The 15,900-nt window shown below is 39.6% G+C and overlaps 1 protein-coding gene across 6 annotated transcripts in view; it reads right to left on the reverse strand.

Moving 5' to 3' along the window:
• CNMD (chondromodulin) overlaps positions 1-15,900 on the reverse strand; it is a 36,867-nt gene that overhangs the window by 824 nt on the left and 20,143 nt on the right. For 3 of the 6 annotated variants that reach the window (XM_055359937.2, XM_055359936.2, XM_019039579.4), the window contains 2 exons: positions 8,641-8,794; positions 4,445-4,623 (listed from right to left, as the gene is read on the reverse strand). In XM_055359937.2, coding sequence (XP_055215912.2) covers positions 4,445-4,623; positions 8,641-8,794 — 333 coding nt within the window. The remainder of the gene's footprint in view (positions 1-4,444; positions 4,624-8,640; positions 8,795-15,900) is intronic. The other 3 variants (XM_019039580.4, XM_019039581.4, XM_004054563.5) reach the window with 1 other exon arrangement.

Consider the following 15,900-nt stretch of genomic DNA (forward strand, 5'->3'; position numbering starts at 1 on the left):
CTTAGTAACTCAGCTTGTTTTAAGTAGGAAAGCAAGAAGGAAGCATTATGATAAAAAGTAGCATTTCTGCCACTGCTAATTCTAAGTCAGTGGAATGCTTGTGGCTTCTTGCAGTAATAGCTTCCAGGGCTCTAGAAGCACATTTTGAAACTCATCAATCTAGGCTAAAGACAGATTTCAATTCCAGTTGCACTGGCTCTGAGAACACTGTCAAGTCATTTAGTTTTCTCCTGCTTTCATTTCAGTAACAGAATGGGGATGTTATCTCTATAGGGACAAAGGGGTCTCAGGAAAAGACTCCACAAAAACACGTAAAATTCAAGGCCTTAAACTTTGCCTTCTAGTTTTTTATGTAAGTATAGTTATATAAACACAAGATTACATTGGTGAAGTAAAAATCTCCATTTTCACTGCTGGTGAGATTACAGAACTGGAAGGAACTCCCATCCCTCCACCCCTGCCCGGTTTACATATTTGGTTTTCCTTTTTGGGGACTTCTAAGGGTGGAGATTCTGCATTATTTTTAATATGGTATTGAAGTGCATTCCCAAGAAACCCTTATCTTTAAATTCTTGATTCAATTTAAGCTTCTTTCCTAAAGTTAGCTGATTCTGGTGTTTAAACAAAGTCTTTAATCTTAATTTGGGATGTTGGAGAGTGGGGGGAGTTATTAAAAATTTCAGCCAGGCGCAGTGGCTCATGCCTGCAATCCCAGCACTTTGGGAGGACAAGGTGGGTGGATCACCTGAGGTCAGGAGTTTGAGACCAGCCTGGCCAACATGGTGAAACCAACCCCATCTCTACTAAAAATACAAAAAATTAGCCAGGCGTGGTGGTGGACACCTGTAATTCCAGCTACTCAGGAGGCTGAGGCAGGAGAATCTCCTGAACCAGGAGGTGGAGGTTGCAGTGAGCCGAGATTGTGCCATTGCACTCTCACCTGGGTAACAAGAGTGAAACTCTGTCTTGGAAAAAAAAAAATTTCAAACATACTGGAGAGTAGAGAAAATTATAGATTGAACACCAATAGACTCATCTAGATTGGACAATTGCTAACCTATTGTCAAATTTGCTTTTCCCCTTCCTGCAACAGCAAAAGATAGGGAAATAATTTATATGTCCATCAAAGCAAAACTAGTATTTTAAAGTAAATTCTGAAGTGAATTTAAAGAGAATTGGAGGAATTGTGACATTTCTTCCATAAATACATTAGAATGTGCCCCCCAAAATAAGGATATTTTCCTAAATTTACAACCAGATTGCCATTATCACAAAATTAATAACATGATCTGATACAACCTATATTCAAGTTATGTCATCAAAATATTTATTATCTTACTCTTAAAGCATTCATTTTTTAATTCATCAGACTCACTCTGTTCTTTACCTTATTTCTTGAATAGGTTAATCTGGGACAGCAAAAAGACAACAACCTCATTTATTATGGGGCAGGGAGAGTTAAAAGGCCTGTCAGTTGAGGCACTTCCTTATCTGAGGGCCTGACAAAGTTTTAGGATTGAAAGGTTGGGAGGAAATCTCATGTTGTTACCCTAAGATACATTTTTTTAAAGGAATAACTGAATGAGATCATGGAGATAAATGCTTTAACCATTTCTGCTTAAAGTCCAACATATAATAAAGGAAAAAATTGATATAATTGGAGTTTTTCAAGGGATACAGGTCACTCAAGACTGGATCCAAGGCAAAGTCATATCCTGCCTGTCTATAAAGGGGCTGATGCCCTCACCCCTTGAGCCAGATTCAGCCAGCCCAGCTCTCTAGGGAATAAACAATATTAAATTTTATTTGTCTATTCAGATTCTTTTTATTCTTCTTCAAGCTAAGGTAGTAAAGTATTGTGGCATCCTGAATTTTCTGATAAGCCTTTGGTTGTTTAGAAAATACTTTTTGCTCCAAGCTTTTCTAAAATATTTTTAAAATGATAAACTAGGAAATATATTTGCAACACCTGAAATAGTGTCGGACTGAATAGGCTACATAGAAAAACGTGCAAATGACTTAGTATATGAAAAGATGCTCACCCTTACACATAATTAAAGACAAGCAAGATAAACAACCAGGAGATAGAATTTACACCCAAGAGATTGGTGAAAGTGTTTTTTAAGTTTGGTAAGAAGTGGGTCCTTTCATTACTGTTTGCAGACATAAGGCTGATGTAATTCCTTGAAAGGCAATTTGGTATCCTCCATTAAAATGTAAATCTACTTCGATGCAGCAGACTCATGCTTCAGTATTTATGCTAAAGGTAGACTTCCATGTGTGTACAAAGAGGCACAATACTAATAGCTAATATTGAGAAAGTTACTGTTCACCTATGTATCCCAAGCCCTGTGCTAAAAGAGCTCCACCTGCATTAATCCTTTATTTACTCCTCATAATCCTGTAAGTCATGTACAAGATTGTATCCTGTAACAGTATTTGCAAACAGCAAAAGACAGGGAAATAATTTATAGCCATGAAAGCATAACTAAATTTCTGTACATTTATGTATACAATGAGTTACTATTAAATGAATAGTAGTCATTAACTGAATGAGGTACTATGTAGGAAAACAGTCTCCAAAATATTGTAACTGGAAAGAAAGCAAGGTATAAAAGTTTTGTGTTAAAAGTATGTGTGTGTGTATGTGTGTGTGTGTGTCTGTGTGTGTGTACTTATGCAAAGAAACTGGACAAATAGTCATTGTTAATAGGTTGCTTTGGGGAGAGTGTCTGGGGTGGAAGGGAAACACTTTTCTTAATATATCCTTTTGTACTGTTTTTAAAAAATTTCTGCATGTATTTTTAATTTAATTTATTTTTAGTTGAAGTCTCACTCTGTCACCCATGCTGGAGTGCAATGGCATGATCTTGGCTCACTGCAACCTCAGTCTCCTGGGTTCAAGTGATTCTCCTACCTCAGCCTCCTGAGTAGCTGGGATTATAGGTGCACGTCACTGTGCCAGCTAATTTTTTGTATTTTTAGTAGAGATGGGGTTTTACCATGTTGGCCAGGCTGGTCTTGAACTCCTGACCTCAGGTGATCCGCCCACCTCAGCCTCCCAAAGTGCTGGGATTACAAGTGTGAGCCACCGCGCCCAGTCTGTATTTTTTATTTTAAAAGCTAGCTACAAATAAATACCTATTCTACTTTTTCACTCCCTGAAAAGTATAATGGTAAATATTTTGTGGAAGATTTGAGTTTTTAGCACCTCGTGTCATCCTCACAAACATCACTTTTCAGTGTTTCAGCCTAAAGCGTTTTACATCTAAGTGTGGGTCTATCCTCTAACTGGACTGAGAGCCCCTGAGGGCAGATGACACCTCGTGTCATCCTCACAAACAACACTTTTCAGTGTTTCAGCCTAAAGCATTTTACATCTAAGTGTGGGTCTATCCTCTAACTGGACTGAGCCCTTGAGGGCACAGTCTCCTGACTGTGCACAGAGCCTGGGAAAGAGCAGGTGCCTAAATGACTGCCTGTTGAATAAAGTGGATATAAAGGGGGAAAGAGAATACTTCCATTCCATATGTTGCCTCCAGGGAGCACTCTAGGAAACATTTTCAAATAATCAAATTCCTGATATGAATTTGTTTTCATGAATTTGCCTGTGACTCAAAAAAAGGAGAGCACAGAAAACAACTGAATAAGGGTTACCAGCCAATCAGGATTTTACACTACAGAGGTAATGCTTAAGTGTTCTTACCCTTAATTATAAACCTTGCAAAAGGTTGGGCGCGGTGGCTCACACCTGTGATCCCAACAACATCTTGGGAGGCCAAGGCAGGTGGATCACCTGAGGCCAGGAGTTTGAGAACAGCCTGCCCAACATGGTGAAACACTGTCTCTACTAAAAAAAAAAAAATACAAAAAATTAGCTGGGCATGGTGGTGGGCACCTGAAATCCCAGCTACTTGGGAGGCTGAGGCAGGAGAATCGCTTGAACCTGGGAGGCGATTCCCAGGCAGTGAAACAACAACAAAAAAACAACTTCGCAACAAATGAAAATGTATTTTTAAAATAATTGAATAAAAGTCTAAGTTGAATACTTATATGCACGTTTGAAACCTCAAGTACAAACACCATTTCGACACTATTTTTTTTTTTTGAGACGGAGTCTCGCCCTGTCACCCAGGCTGAAGTGCAGTGGCCCAATCTCGGCCTACTGCAACCTCCATCTCCTGTGTTCAAGCGATTCTCCTGCCTCAGCCTCCGGAGTAGCTGGGATTACAGGCGTGTGCCACCATGCCTGGCTAATTTTTTGTATCTTTAGTAGAGACAGGGTTTCACCATGTTGGCCAGGCTGGCCTCGAACTCCTGACCTCGTGATCTGCCCACCCCTGCCTCCCAAAGTGCTAGGATTACAGGCGTAAGCCACCACGCCCGGCCTTGGCACTACGTTTAATGCATTTGTCTAATCATGTCAAAAAGCACCGGAACGCACATGATAAGGATTATCAGGATTGAAGGCTTGTGAGTCCTCTTGAACACTGGGTCTGGTTTCATTATTCAGTCTTCCAGCGCCTGGGTTGCTCCGTGGTCCACTGTGCGGTCTTTTTGTGGTAGTTGGAACAATTTTTCTTACCACTTCTCTTCTTTCCCTCTGGATTTCTGCAAAAATTTCTGTAAATTAATCCCTTTATTTGAATAATTAAGGAAATTAGATCTGTGTTTATCAGGGTGAAAAACATAAGAAAAGGATATCAAAATTTGTGCATAACCAGATGGCTTAAAATTTTTGTACTGATGTTTGTAATAATAAAGCATGTTTTAGAGTCTTGGGCTAATAGTTAAACATACAGATAATCTGAATTTGGTTTTGTAATAGTAATTGAGGATGACATTGTAAGATGGCCTGACAAACCTCAACACCACCTCCCCCCTTTCTTTTGGTCTGCCTTCACTACTGGGGCTGAGAAAATAAAACACCATTCATTTCCCCAGCTTCCTTTGCAATTAGAAGTGGCCAGGTGAGACATATCTGACCAGGGAGACATCAGCAGAATATGCTAGTGCAGTTTCTGGGAAAGCTTTTGCTTTCTCGGTAAAAGGGGACAGATAGGCTTCCCTGTCTTGTTTTTCCTTTCTTGAACACAGATGTGATATCTGGAGTTATGAGAGTCAACTTGTGACTATGAAGTGATAGGCACCATAAGCCAGCATGCTACAGGTAGTAAAATGGTAACTGGAAAGAGACTTGATGGTATCATTGAGTAGCTGATAGTGTCAAAAACTTCCTCTCTCTAGACTTCTGGCTATATGAAAAAAATAAACCTGTGTTTGTTGAAACCACTGTTGATCAAATATTCTGTTAATTGTAGCCCTAAGTATTTCTAATGGATTGACTATATCAGTATAAAGCTTTACAGTTTGCAAGGGAAATATCTTGGTTTATTCTTTTTAAAAGTCCTGTGGGATAGAAAAAGCAAATGCTTTTATATATGAGGGCATCAAGCCTCAGAAAGGCCAAGTGACTTGGCCAAGATCACAGAATGGGTGGCATAGGTAGGTGCCCAGTGCGAACTCCCTGGCTCTAGTTTATCACATAGCCTCATGGGCCCTGCAGCAGGGCTGATGGCTGCCAATTAACCAAAATACAGGCCAGGAGCAGTAGCTCATGCCTGTAATCCCAGCACTTTGGGAGGCTGAGGCAGGCGGATCACTTGAGGTCAGGAGTTCGAGACCAGCCTGGTCAACATGGTGAAACTCCATCTCTACTAAAAATACAATAATTAGCCGGGCGTGGTGGCAGGCACCTGTAATCCCAGCTACTCGGGAGGCTGAGACAGGAGAATCGCTTGAACCTGGGAGGCAGAGGCTGCAGTGAGCCGAGATTGCACCATTGCACTCAAGCCTGGGTGACAAGAGTAAAACTCCATCTCAAAAACAAGTAGAAAGTACCACACAGCTTGGATTTTGGTGTCTCTCTGAGCCCCAGTTTCGTTATCTGTAAAATGGGGATAATAGTAATATCTAATTCATAGGGTAGTGATAGGGTTAATGAGAATCTGTCTAAAGGTTTAAGCAGTGTGTTGCATATAATAAGCACTGAACTATTAGGTGATGAGGATTGTATCATGCTTTGTTATTTAGGAGAACTAAGATGTGCTTTAAAGCCATTGGTAGCTTCCACAGATAGCATGGTTGGAGAGGCACCAGTGAGACCTGGATTTGATCACAGTTCTGCTTCTTTTAACTAACTAAATGATCTTAGGCAAATTACTTATCTCTGTGAACCTTAGTTTCTTCATCTATAAAATGGGAACGAGTAGTTACCCCAACAGTTGTTGGCAAAGATTAAATGAGGACAAAGCATAATGGTCTACTACCATGCCTGACACACAGAGCTCAGCAGGTGTCAGCTCTCCCCGTTCCCTTCTGACCTGTGTCCATCTGTCATTCCCCGTGTCTCTGATAATACAGCTGTGTGACACTGATGACCTGCTGGCTTCAAGATCCAAGGTCATGGGCCGCTGGACCCTGGAGTGTGTTGCTTTTATTAGAATTAGGTGGTAGGAAGCCTGGCATCATCAGAGGGGGACTGAGTTTCTTGATTGTATTGTAAAATATAACTGTACTTATGAGAGATGGGGGAATCCATTTTTCATATCTATGATATTCCATTTTATGGATATAATCAACATTTACCTTTTCTAATCTGGGGGCATTGAGGTGTTTTCCACTTTTCTTGTGTACATAATATGTGTAATTCTTGTATGGATGTTGTGGTGATTGAATACTTAAAATGTGGTCACGCTATTGGGCTGGGAGGGAACAAGCCACATCTTGGATAAGTAGGGAAGAAGCTCTTTCCCCAAGTGAGAAATTACTCATCCTATCAGTTGTCTTAGCATTGCCAATAATGCTGTGTTCCGATCTCCAGTGCCCACCCCATGGCCCTGCACTGGCATTTTCCATAGCACCTTGTATCATATTATACAATTTTCTTATTTTAATTTAGTGTTTATTTACTGTCTCCCCTTGCTACAATGCAGAACTCCCTGAGGGCACGGGTTCTTGTCTGTTCATTCACGGATGCACCTCAAGTACCTACAACAAGTTTATGGCACATAATAGGCCCTCATGAATGTCTGTCAAATGAGTGAATGAACTCTCTGGGTAAGAGGCTTGTCCTCAATGAGATTAGGGAGAGCTCTAACTGGTAGTACACTGCAGACTCTTGTCCTCAGCTGGAAAAGGTGGGAGTTCCTGGGCGACAGAAAGTAAGAAGGCCTACCCAGGTGGTGGCAGGTGTGGAACAGAAAGCCAGAACTTGGCAAGCCATCATAGAACTGTGAGTTGTGACCACCCATAGGAGCAAGAGCAGGAATGGCAACAGCACAGCCCATTTGGCAGCCCCTCTCCTGCCCCCTTCAGCCAGCCAGCCCCTGCTGACTGAGTTTGGAATTCTTTCTTACTGAGCCTGCATGTGGTCTCCAGCTGTTTCTCAGCCCACTGTGCCGGGCAGCTACTGCCAGTGGCTTGTCACTGAATCCTATTTGCCTCACCGAGGCTGGAGAGGAGCCATCTTCTCCAGCTTTGGGACAGAATGAGACTTGTGAACCATAAGAATAAGTTAGTCGTGGCAGATCAGAAACCTGTACTTCCTAAGCCTGGTGGGTATTTTTAAAAATTGTAAAATATACATAACGAAATTTACCATGTTAACCATTTTTAAGTGTACAGTTCAGTGGCATGAAGTACATTCACATTGCTGTGCAATCATCACCACCATCTAGAACATGTTTCATCTTGCAAAAAATGAAACTGTACCTATTAAACACTAACTGCCCAGTTTTTTCCCTGTGTGCCCACCAAGCCTAGTGGTTTTAAAGGCCTATATTTTCTTTATTTCCATGCTGCTGTCTGCTAGTCTTCCATAAAATCTTTCAGAAAACATTAGCCTATCTCAGCTGTGCTAGGAGAAAGGCCTTTTTTTCCCCCACACTTGAACCAGAGCTACAAAATAGGCCTTTGGGAGGCCAGTGTGGTGACTGCAGTAGAAATAGTGAGACAACTCAGGGGACAGGAGAAACTCAGGAGGGAGAGAGAGGCCCACCGGGCTCACCTGCCCTTCATTACCCAGAAATAGCTCAAAGATATGCTCCAGCCTAGCTGTGAACCCCAGGGAGTCTGCACTTATTTTCACTGGACTTGGAAGCTAATATTCAAGCTCTGAACTTGAGAGGAATCTCAGCCAATACCCATAGCAGCTTTTGGCTGTCCCATAATTCTAGGTCTGAACACAATAAAGACTCGGCGGTATGACAGTTTCTTAGTCCCTTGATTCTATGCCTTAGAAATAAAAAAAATGTAAAATTGGAAGGTGCAAACAACTGAGATAAAGGGGCAGAGTGGAAAGAAGTGGGAGTGTCATAAACAAAAGCTGCAGGTAATGCCGTGGCATTGTCTTCCCGATCTGCCTCCTGTTAACCCTACTGCTCCTTCCCTTCCCTTCAACAGTCACGGGCTGTCATTTTCCTGCTCTTTCATCTCTCATGCTAATTACTGAGACACTGTGACATGCATCCTGATTTATCCTCCTTGTTAACATGCTCAGGCCTGTGGAGGGGGTTGGAGGAACCTCACATGCATGAACAGGGAAAGTTGTAAACAGCTTAAGATAATTTAAAATGTTACCTTTTGGATAGGTTGGTTTAAGCCAGAAAATAGGAAGGTCACCACAGAGTTCTAACACCTTAGAACTCAAGAAGCTGTTGTCCTTCACAGACTGATCTACAGCCACCCAGATAAGAGAATTTTCTTCATATTTGACTGGCATGATCTTGCCTTCCTGAAAGTAAAAACGATTGCATTTGAGCAAAGAGGACAGTGAAACATGCTGCATATTAAGAGTCATGTGTTGCTAAAAGGTTATTTTGCCTTATAAAAAATTAATGAGAATTCCGAGCATGCGTGTGTACATGTGTGCACTTTAAGGTTCTAATCTCTTCTCTTTGTAGCTCTTTTCACAATATTCAGCACGCCTCCTCCTGTTGCCCTGCCTCTGGATAGCTGTACCATGTGAATATAAGTGCCCTGAGTTGAAGTGAAAATTACTTGATACCAACTTTGAGATTTAGGTTAATCTGATGTTTTTGATCAAAGATGTTTTTGAGGAAAAGCAATTGAATGAACCCTGGAATCCTACAAAGGATAGAGGAACCCTTCATTTGAAGTGAAAATCTTGTGGGGTTTTGTTCTGCAGCTTCTGAACAACAATGGAAAAAGCAAGTGATTGGTTCTTTAATGTCTTCAGTTCAAAGTATTATTTAACATAAACCATTTCTCCATTTCCCAGCTATAACAACACATATTTCAGATGTTCCTCGCATCAAGCACACCACTGAGATTTCAAAGTTAAACCCTGGATTTTCTTCCACAGTGAGATGCTGAGAATGGTTTGATAACCCAGGAGACAAATTTATCCTGCCAGGTTGTTCCTTTTGTGTATTTATTAGTCTGCAATAGCTTGGAGAAATTAAAATGTTTTCTCCTAATTTTTAGCTAAAAGCAGTACTTCATTTATGCTTTCTCCCTCAGGCTTATGGCTGCATTAAAACAACTTAAAGTTATTGGAGGAAGCTAACAGTCAGGTAATCCAGTTATTCACCTTAAATTAAATGGCTCCATCCAGGAAATGAATGCTCTTTGAGTACTGTAGCTTTTTAAAGTTATACAAAACTGATGAAAAATTTATGAAAGCAAGTGGTACATAAATCTACCCCATCTTAGTCTAAAGTGTGTGGGGAAGAGTGGGGTGATTGGGATAATGCATATAGATGCATCCTCCATGCTAAGAATGTTAAATAAATCTTGAGGCATGTACTTTTGGTTGCCTACCCAATCTCCTTCCTCCCCCACCTGCCTTGTAACATAGTCCTTCTTTTATTGGAAGCAGCAATGAGCCCAGCCCCAGGAGAGACACACTTGCTTTGTCTAGTTCTCCTGCAGTCCAGGGTGCCCGGGTGACCCAGTGCTAGCCAGCGAGATCCAGGCCAAAGTATGCTGAGGGCTTGGGAGGCCTTCTGCTTTTCCTGATTAAAGGGAAGTCGTGGTTGGCATTGCTCAATGTCTTTCTTCCTGACATTTTTACTTGAATGCCAACTAAGGAAGTCAGGAACAGGTTGAGCAGTGGCAATCATGATTGGAGCTGAAAGGCAAGATTTTAAAAAATCACAGAAATGCTGGCCACTGAGCCAATGTCTGCATCCACCTGCCTCCACATTGCTTACTGTGGAGAAAAACAGATCCCGATTTGTGTAAGTTACTCTAAGGGTAGTTTTCTGTTACTGACAGCCAAACATATTCCTAATTCACACAAATTTATTGTCTGAATTTGTTTTTGTCCACTAGAGGAACCATCATGCATGACATAAACAACTAAAACACAGGACAAATAATCTACCTCTATGGCCTAAGAATCAGATGCAGACAAAGATTTAAATATAAAAGCATTCACCATCACGGCAAATTTATTTACCATGGTAAATAATGGTATTTAAAAATAGTTATTTTTAATTATTATTTGAAATAATGAAAAATTGAAGATACCTGAAGTATTTAAGAATAAAAGACTTTTAAAATTATAATCATATGATAAAGCCTATGTCCATTATAATCTACATTTTAGAAGAACTAAAGTTATGACAATAATAAGCATGTACAACAGGATAATTTCCCTTATAGAAAGACTATCACACACACACACACACGGAGAAAATTCACAAAAACATTAGCATTAGCTTTTTGTGGATTATGCAATTGTAGGTAATTTTATTATCTATACTTTTTTTTCCCTAAGATGTCCCAGTATTGAACCATTTGTACATCCCTGAAATAAACCTTACCTTGTCATGACATGTTACTTATTCAACATATGGCTATATTCCTTTTACTAATATTTTAGTCAAGATTCTTACACCTATTTTCTTTTTTTATTTTTAATTTTTGTGGATCTATAGTAGGTATATACTTATGGGTTACCTAAGATATTTTGATACCAGCATGCAATGCATAATTACCACATCAGGGTAATTACTGCAAGCATTTATTCTTTGTTTCAAACAATCCAGTTATACTGTTAGTTTTTTTTTTAAATGTATAATTATTTTTTACTACAGTCTCCCTGCTGTGCTAGCAAATACTAGGTCTTATTTAGTTTTTCTATTTTTTATTCTTTATAACTATTTTTTGTACCCATTACCATCCTCCCTTCCCCCAACCGTTCCAGCCTCTGGTAATCATCCTTCTATTCTCTATCTCCATGAGTTCAACTGTTTTAATTTTTTTAAATTATACTTTTAAATTCTGGGATACATGCGCAGAATGTGCAGGTTTGTTACATAGGTATACACATGCCATGGTGGTTTGCTGTATGCATCAACTCGTCATCTACATTAGATATTTCTCTTAATGCTATTCTTCCCCTAGCACTCCCACTCCCTGACAGGCCCCGGTGTGTGATGTTCCCCTCCCTGTGTCCATGTGTTCTCATTGTTCAGCTCCTACTTATGAGTAAGAACATGCGGTGTCTGGTTTTCTGTTCCTGTGTTACTTTGCTGAGAATGATGGTTTCCAGCTTCATCCGTGTCCCTGCAAAGGATATGAACTCATCATTTTTATGGCTGCATAGTATTCTATAGTGTACATGTGCCACATTTTCTTTATCCAGTCTATCATTGATGGGCATTTGGGTTGGTTCCAAGTCTTTGCTATTGTGAATAGTGCTGCAATAAGCATACATATGCATGTGTCTTTATAGTAGAATGATTTATAATCCTTTGGGTATATACCCAGTGATGGGATTGCTGGGTCAAATGATATTTCTGGTTCTAGATCCTTGAGGAATCACCACACTGTATTCCACAATGGTTAAACTAATTTATAGTCCCATCAACAGTGTAAAAGCATTCCTATTCCTCCACATCTTCTCCAGCATCTGTTGTTTCCTGACTTTTTGATGATTGCCATTCTAACTGGTATGAGATGGTATCTCATTGTGGTTTTGATTTGCATTTCTGTAATGACCAGTGATGAGGAACTTTTTTTCATATGTTTGTTGGCCACATAAATGTCTTCTTTTGAGAAGTGTCTGTTCATATCCTTTACCCACTTTTTGATGGGGTTGTTTCTTTCTTGTGAATTTGTTTAAGTTCCTTGTAGATTCTGGATATTAGCCCTTTGTCAGATGGATAGATTGCAAAAATTTGTTCTCCCATTCTGTAGATTGCCTCTTCATGCTGATGATAGTTTCTTTTGCTGTGCAGAAGCTCTTTAATTTAATTAGATCTCATTTGTCAATTTTGGCTTTTATTGCCATTGCTTTTGGTATTTTAGTCATGAAGTCTTTGCCCATGCCTATGTCCTGAATGGTATTGCCTAGGTTTTCTTCTAGGGTTTTTATGATTTTAGGTCTTACATTTAAGTCTTTAATCCAGCTTGAGTTAATTTTTGTATAAGGTGTAAGGAAGGGGTCCAGTTTCAGTTTTCTGCATATGGCTAGCCAGTTTTCCCAAGACCATTTGTTAAATAGGGAATCCTTTCCCCATCGCTTGTTTTTGTCAGGTTTGTCAAAGATCTGATGGTTGTAGATGTGTGGCATTATTTCTGAGGGCTCTGTTCTGTTCCATTGATCCATATACCTGTTTTGGTACCAGTACCATGCTGTTTTGGTTACTATAGCCTTGTAGTATAGTTTGAAGTCAGGTAGCATGATGCCTCCAGCTTTGTTCTTTTTGCATAGGATTGTCTTGGTTATACGGGCTCTTTTTTGGTTCCACATGAAATTTAAAGTAGTTTTTTCTAATTCTGTGAAGAAAGTCAGTGGTAGCTTGATGGGGATAGCATTGAATCTATAAATTACTTTGGGCAATATGGCCATTTTCATGACATTGATTCTTCACATCCATGAGGATGGAATGTTTTTCCATGCATTTGTGTCGTCTCTTTTTTCAGTGAGCAGTGGTTTGTAGTTCTCCTTGAAGAGGTCCTTCACATCCCTTGTAAGTTGTATTCCTAGGTATTTTATTCTCTTTTAGCAACTGTGAATGAGAGTTCCCTCATGATTTGGCTCTCTGTCTATTATTGGTGTATAGGAATGCTTGTGATTTTTGCACATTGATTTTGTATCCTGAGACTTTGGTGCAGTTGCTTATCAGCTTAAAGAGATTTTGTGCTGAGGCAATGGAGTTTTCTAAATGTACAATCATGTAATCTGCAAAATGAGACAATTTGACTTCCTCCCCTCCTATTAGAATACCCTTTATTTCTTTCTCTTGCCTGATTGCCCTGGCCAGAACTTCCAACACTATGTTGAATAGGAGTGGTGAGAGAGGGCATCCTTGTCTTGTGCTGGTTTTCAAAGGGAATGCTTCCAGTTTTTGCCCATTCACTATGATATTGGCTGTGGGTTTGTCATAGATAGCTCTTATTATTTTGAGATATGTTCCATCAATACCTAGTTTATTGAAAGTTTTTAGCATGAAGCGGTGTTAAATTTTATTGAAGGCCTTTTCTGCATCTATTGAGATAATCATGTGTTTTTGTCATTGGTTCTGTTTAGGTAATGGATTATGTTGATTGATTTGTGTATGTTGTACCAGCCTTGCATCCCAGGGATGAAGCCGACTTGATCGTAGTGGATAAGCTTTTTGATATGCTGCTGCATTCAGTTTGCCAGTATTTTATTGAGGATTTTTGCATCGATGTTCATCAGGGATATTGGCCTGAAATTTTCTTTTTTTGTTGTGTCTCTGCCAGGTTTTAGTATCAGGATGATGCTGGTCTCATAAAATGAGTTAGAGAGGAGTCCCTCTTTTTGTATTGTTTGGAATAGTTACAGAAAGAATGGTACCAGCTCCTCTTTGTACCTCTGGTAGAATTTGGCTGTGAATCCGTCTGGTCCTGGGCTTTTTTTGGTTGGTAGGCTATTAATTACTGCCTCAATTTCAGACCTTCTTATTGGTCTATTCAGGGATTCGACTTCTTCCTGGTTTAGTCTTGGGAAGGTGTATGTGTCCAGGAATTTCTTCTAAATTTTCTAGTTTATCTGTGTAGAGGTGTTTATAGCATTATCTGATGGTAGTTTGTTTTCTGTGGGATCAGTGGTGATATCCCCCTTATAATTTTTTATTGTGTCATTTGATTCTTCTCTCTTTTCTTCTTTATTAGTCTGGCTAGTAGTCTATCTATTTATTAATCTCTTCAAAAAACCAGCTCCTGGATTCAATGATTTTTGGAAGGGTTTTTCATGTCTCTCTCTCCTTCAGTTCTGCTCTGATCTTAGTTATTTCTTGTCTTCTGCTAGCTTTTGAATTTGTTTGCTCTTGCTTCTCTAGTTGTTTTAATTGTGATGTTAGGGTGTCAATTTTAGATCTTTCTTGCTTTCTCCTGTGGGCATTTTAGTGCTATAAATTTCCCTCTAAACACTGCTTTAGCTGTGTACCAGAGATTCTGGTACGTTGTGTTTTTGTTCTCATTGATTTCAAAGAACATCTTTATTTCTGCCTTCATTTTGTTATTTACCCAGTAGTCATTCAGGAGCAGGTTGTTCAGTTTCCATGTAGTTTTGCAGTTTTGAGTGAGTTTCTTAATCCTGAGTTCTAATTTGATTGTACTGTGGTCTGAGAGACTGTTATGATTTCCATTCTTTTGCATTTGCTGAGGAGTGTTTTTCTTCCAATTTTAGAATAATTGTAATGTGGTGCTGAGAAGAATGTATATTCTGTTGATTTGGAGTGGAGAGTTCTGTACATGTCTATTAGGTCTGCTTGGTCCAGAGCTGAGTTCAAGTCCTGAATATCCTTGTTAATTTTCTGTCTCATTGATCTGTCTAATATTGAAAGCGGGGTGTTAAAGTCTCCCACTATTATTATGTGGGAGTCTAAGTCTCTTTGTAGGTCTCTGAGAAACTTGCTTTATGAATCTGGGTGCTTCTATATTGGGTGCATATATATTTAGGACAGTTAGTTCTTCTGGTTGCATTGATCCTTTTACCATTATGTAATGCCCTTATTTGTCTTTTTTGATCTTTGTTGGTTTAAAGTCTGTTTTATCAGAGACTAGGATTTCAATCCCTGCTTTTTTTGCTTTCCATTTGCTTGGTAAATATTCCTCCATCCCTTTATTTTGAACCTATGTGTGTCTTTGCATGTGAGATGGGTCTCCTGAATACAGCACACCGATGGGTCTGGACTCTTTATTCAGTTTGCCTGTCTGTGTCTTTTAATTGGGGGATTTAGCCCATTTACATTTAAGGTTAATATTGTTATGTGTGAATTTGATCCTATCATTCTGATGCTGGCTGGTTATTTTGCCCATTAGTTGATGCAGTTTCTTCATAGTGTTGATGGTCTTTACAATTTGGTATGTTTTTGCAGTGGCTGGTACTGGTTTTTCTTTTCCATATTTAGTGCTTCCTTCAGGAGCTCTTGTAAGGCAGGGCTGTTGGTGACACAATCTCTCAGTATTTGCTTGTCTGTAAAGGATTTTATTTCTCCTTCGCTTATGAGGCTTAGTTTGGCTGGATATGAAATTCTGGGTTGAATATTCTTTTCTTGAAGAGGTTGAATATTGGCCCCCACTCTCTTTTGGCTTGTAGGGATTCTGCCAAGAGATCCACTGTTAGTCTGATGGGCTTCCCTTTGTGGGTAACCCGAACTTTCTCTCTGGCTGCTTTTAACATTTTTTCCTTCATTTCAATCTTGGTGAATCTGATGATTATGTGTCTTGGGGTTGCTCTTCTTGAGGAGTATCTTTGTGGTGTTCTCTATATTTCCTGAATTTGAATGTTAGCCTGTCTTGCTAGGTTGGGGAAGTTCTCCTGGATAATATCCTGAAGAGTGTTTCCCAACTTGGTTCCATTCTCCCTGTCACTTTCAGGTACACCAATCAAATGTA

This window comes from Gorilla gorilla, chromosome 14 (genome assembly GCF_029281585.2).
Source record: "Gorilla gorilla gorilla isolate KB3781 chromosome 14, NHGRI_mGorGor1-v2.1_pri, whole genome shotgun sequence".
In the NCBI taxonomy this organism is placed as follows: Eukaryota; Metazoa; Chordata; class Mammalia; order Primates; family Hominidae; genus Gorilla; species Gorilla gorilla.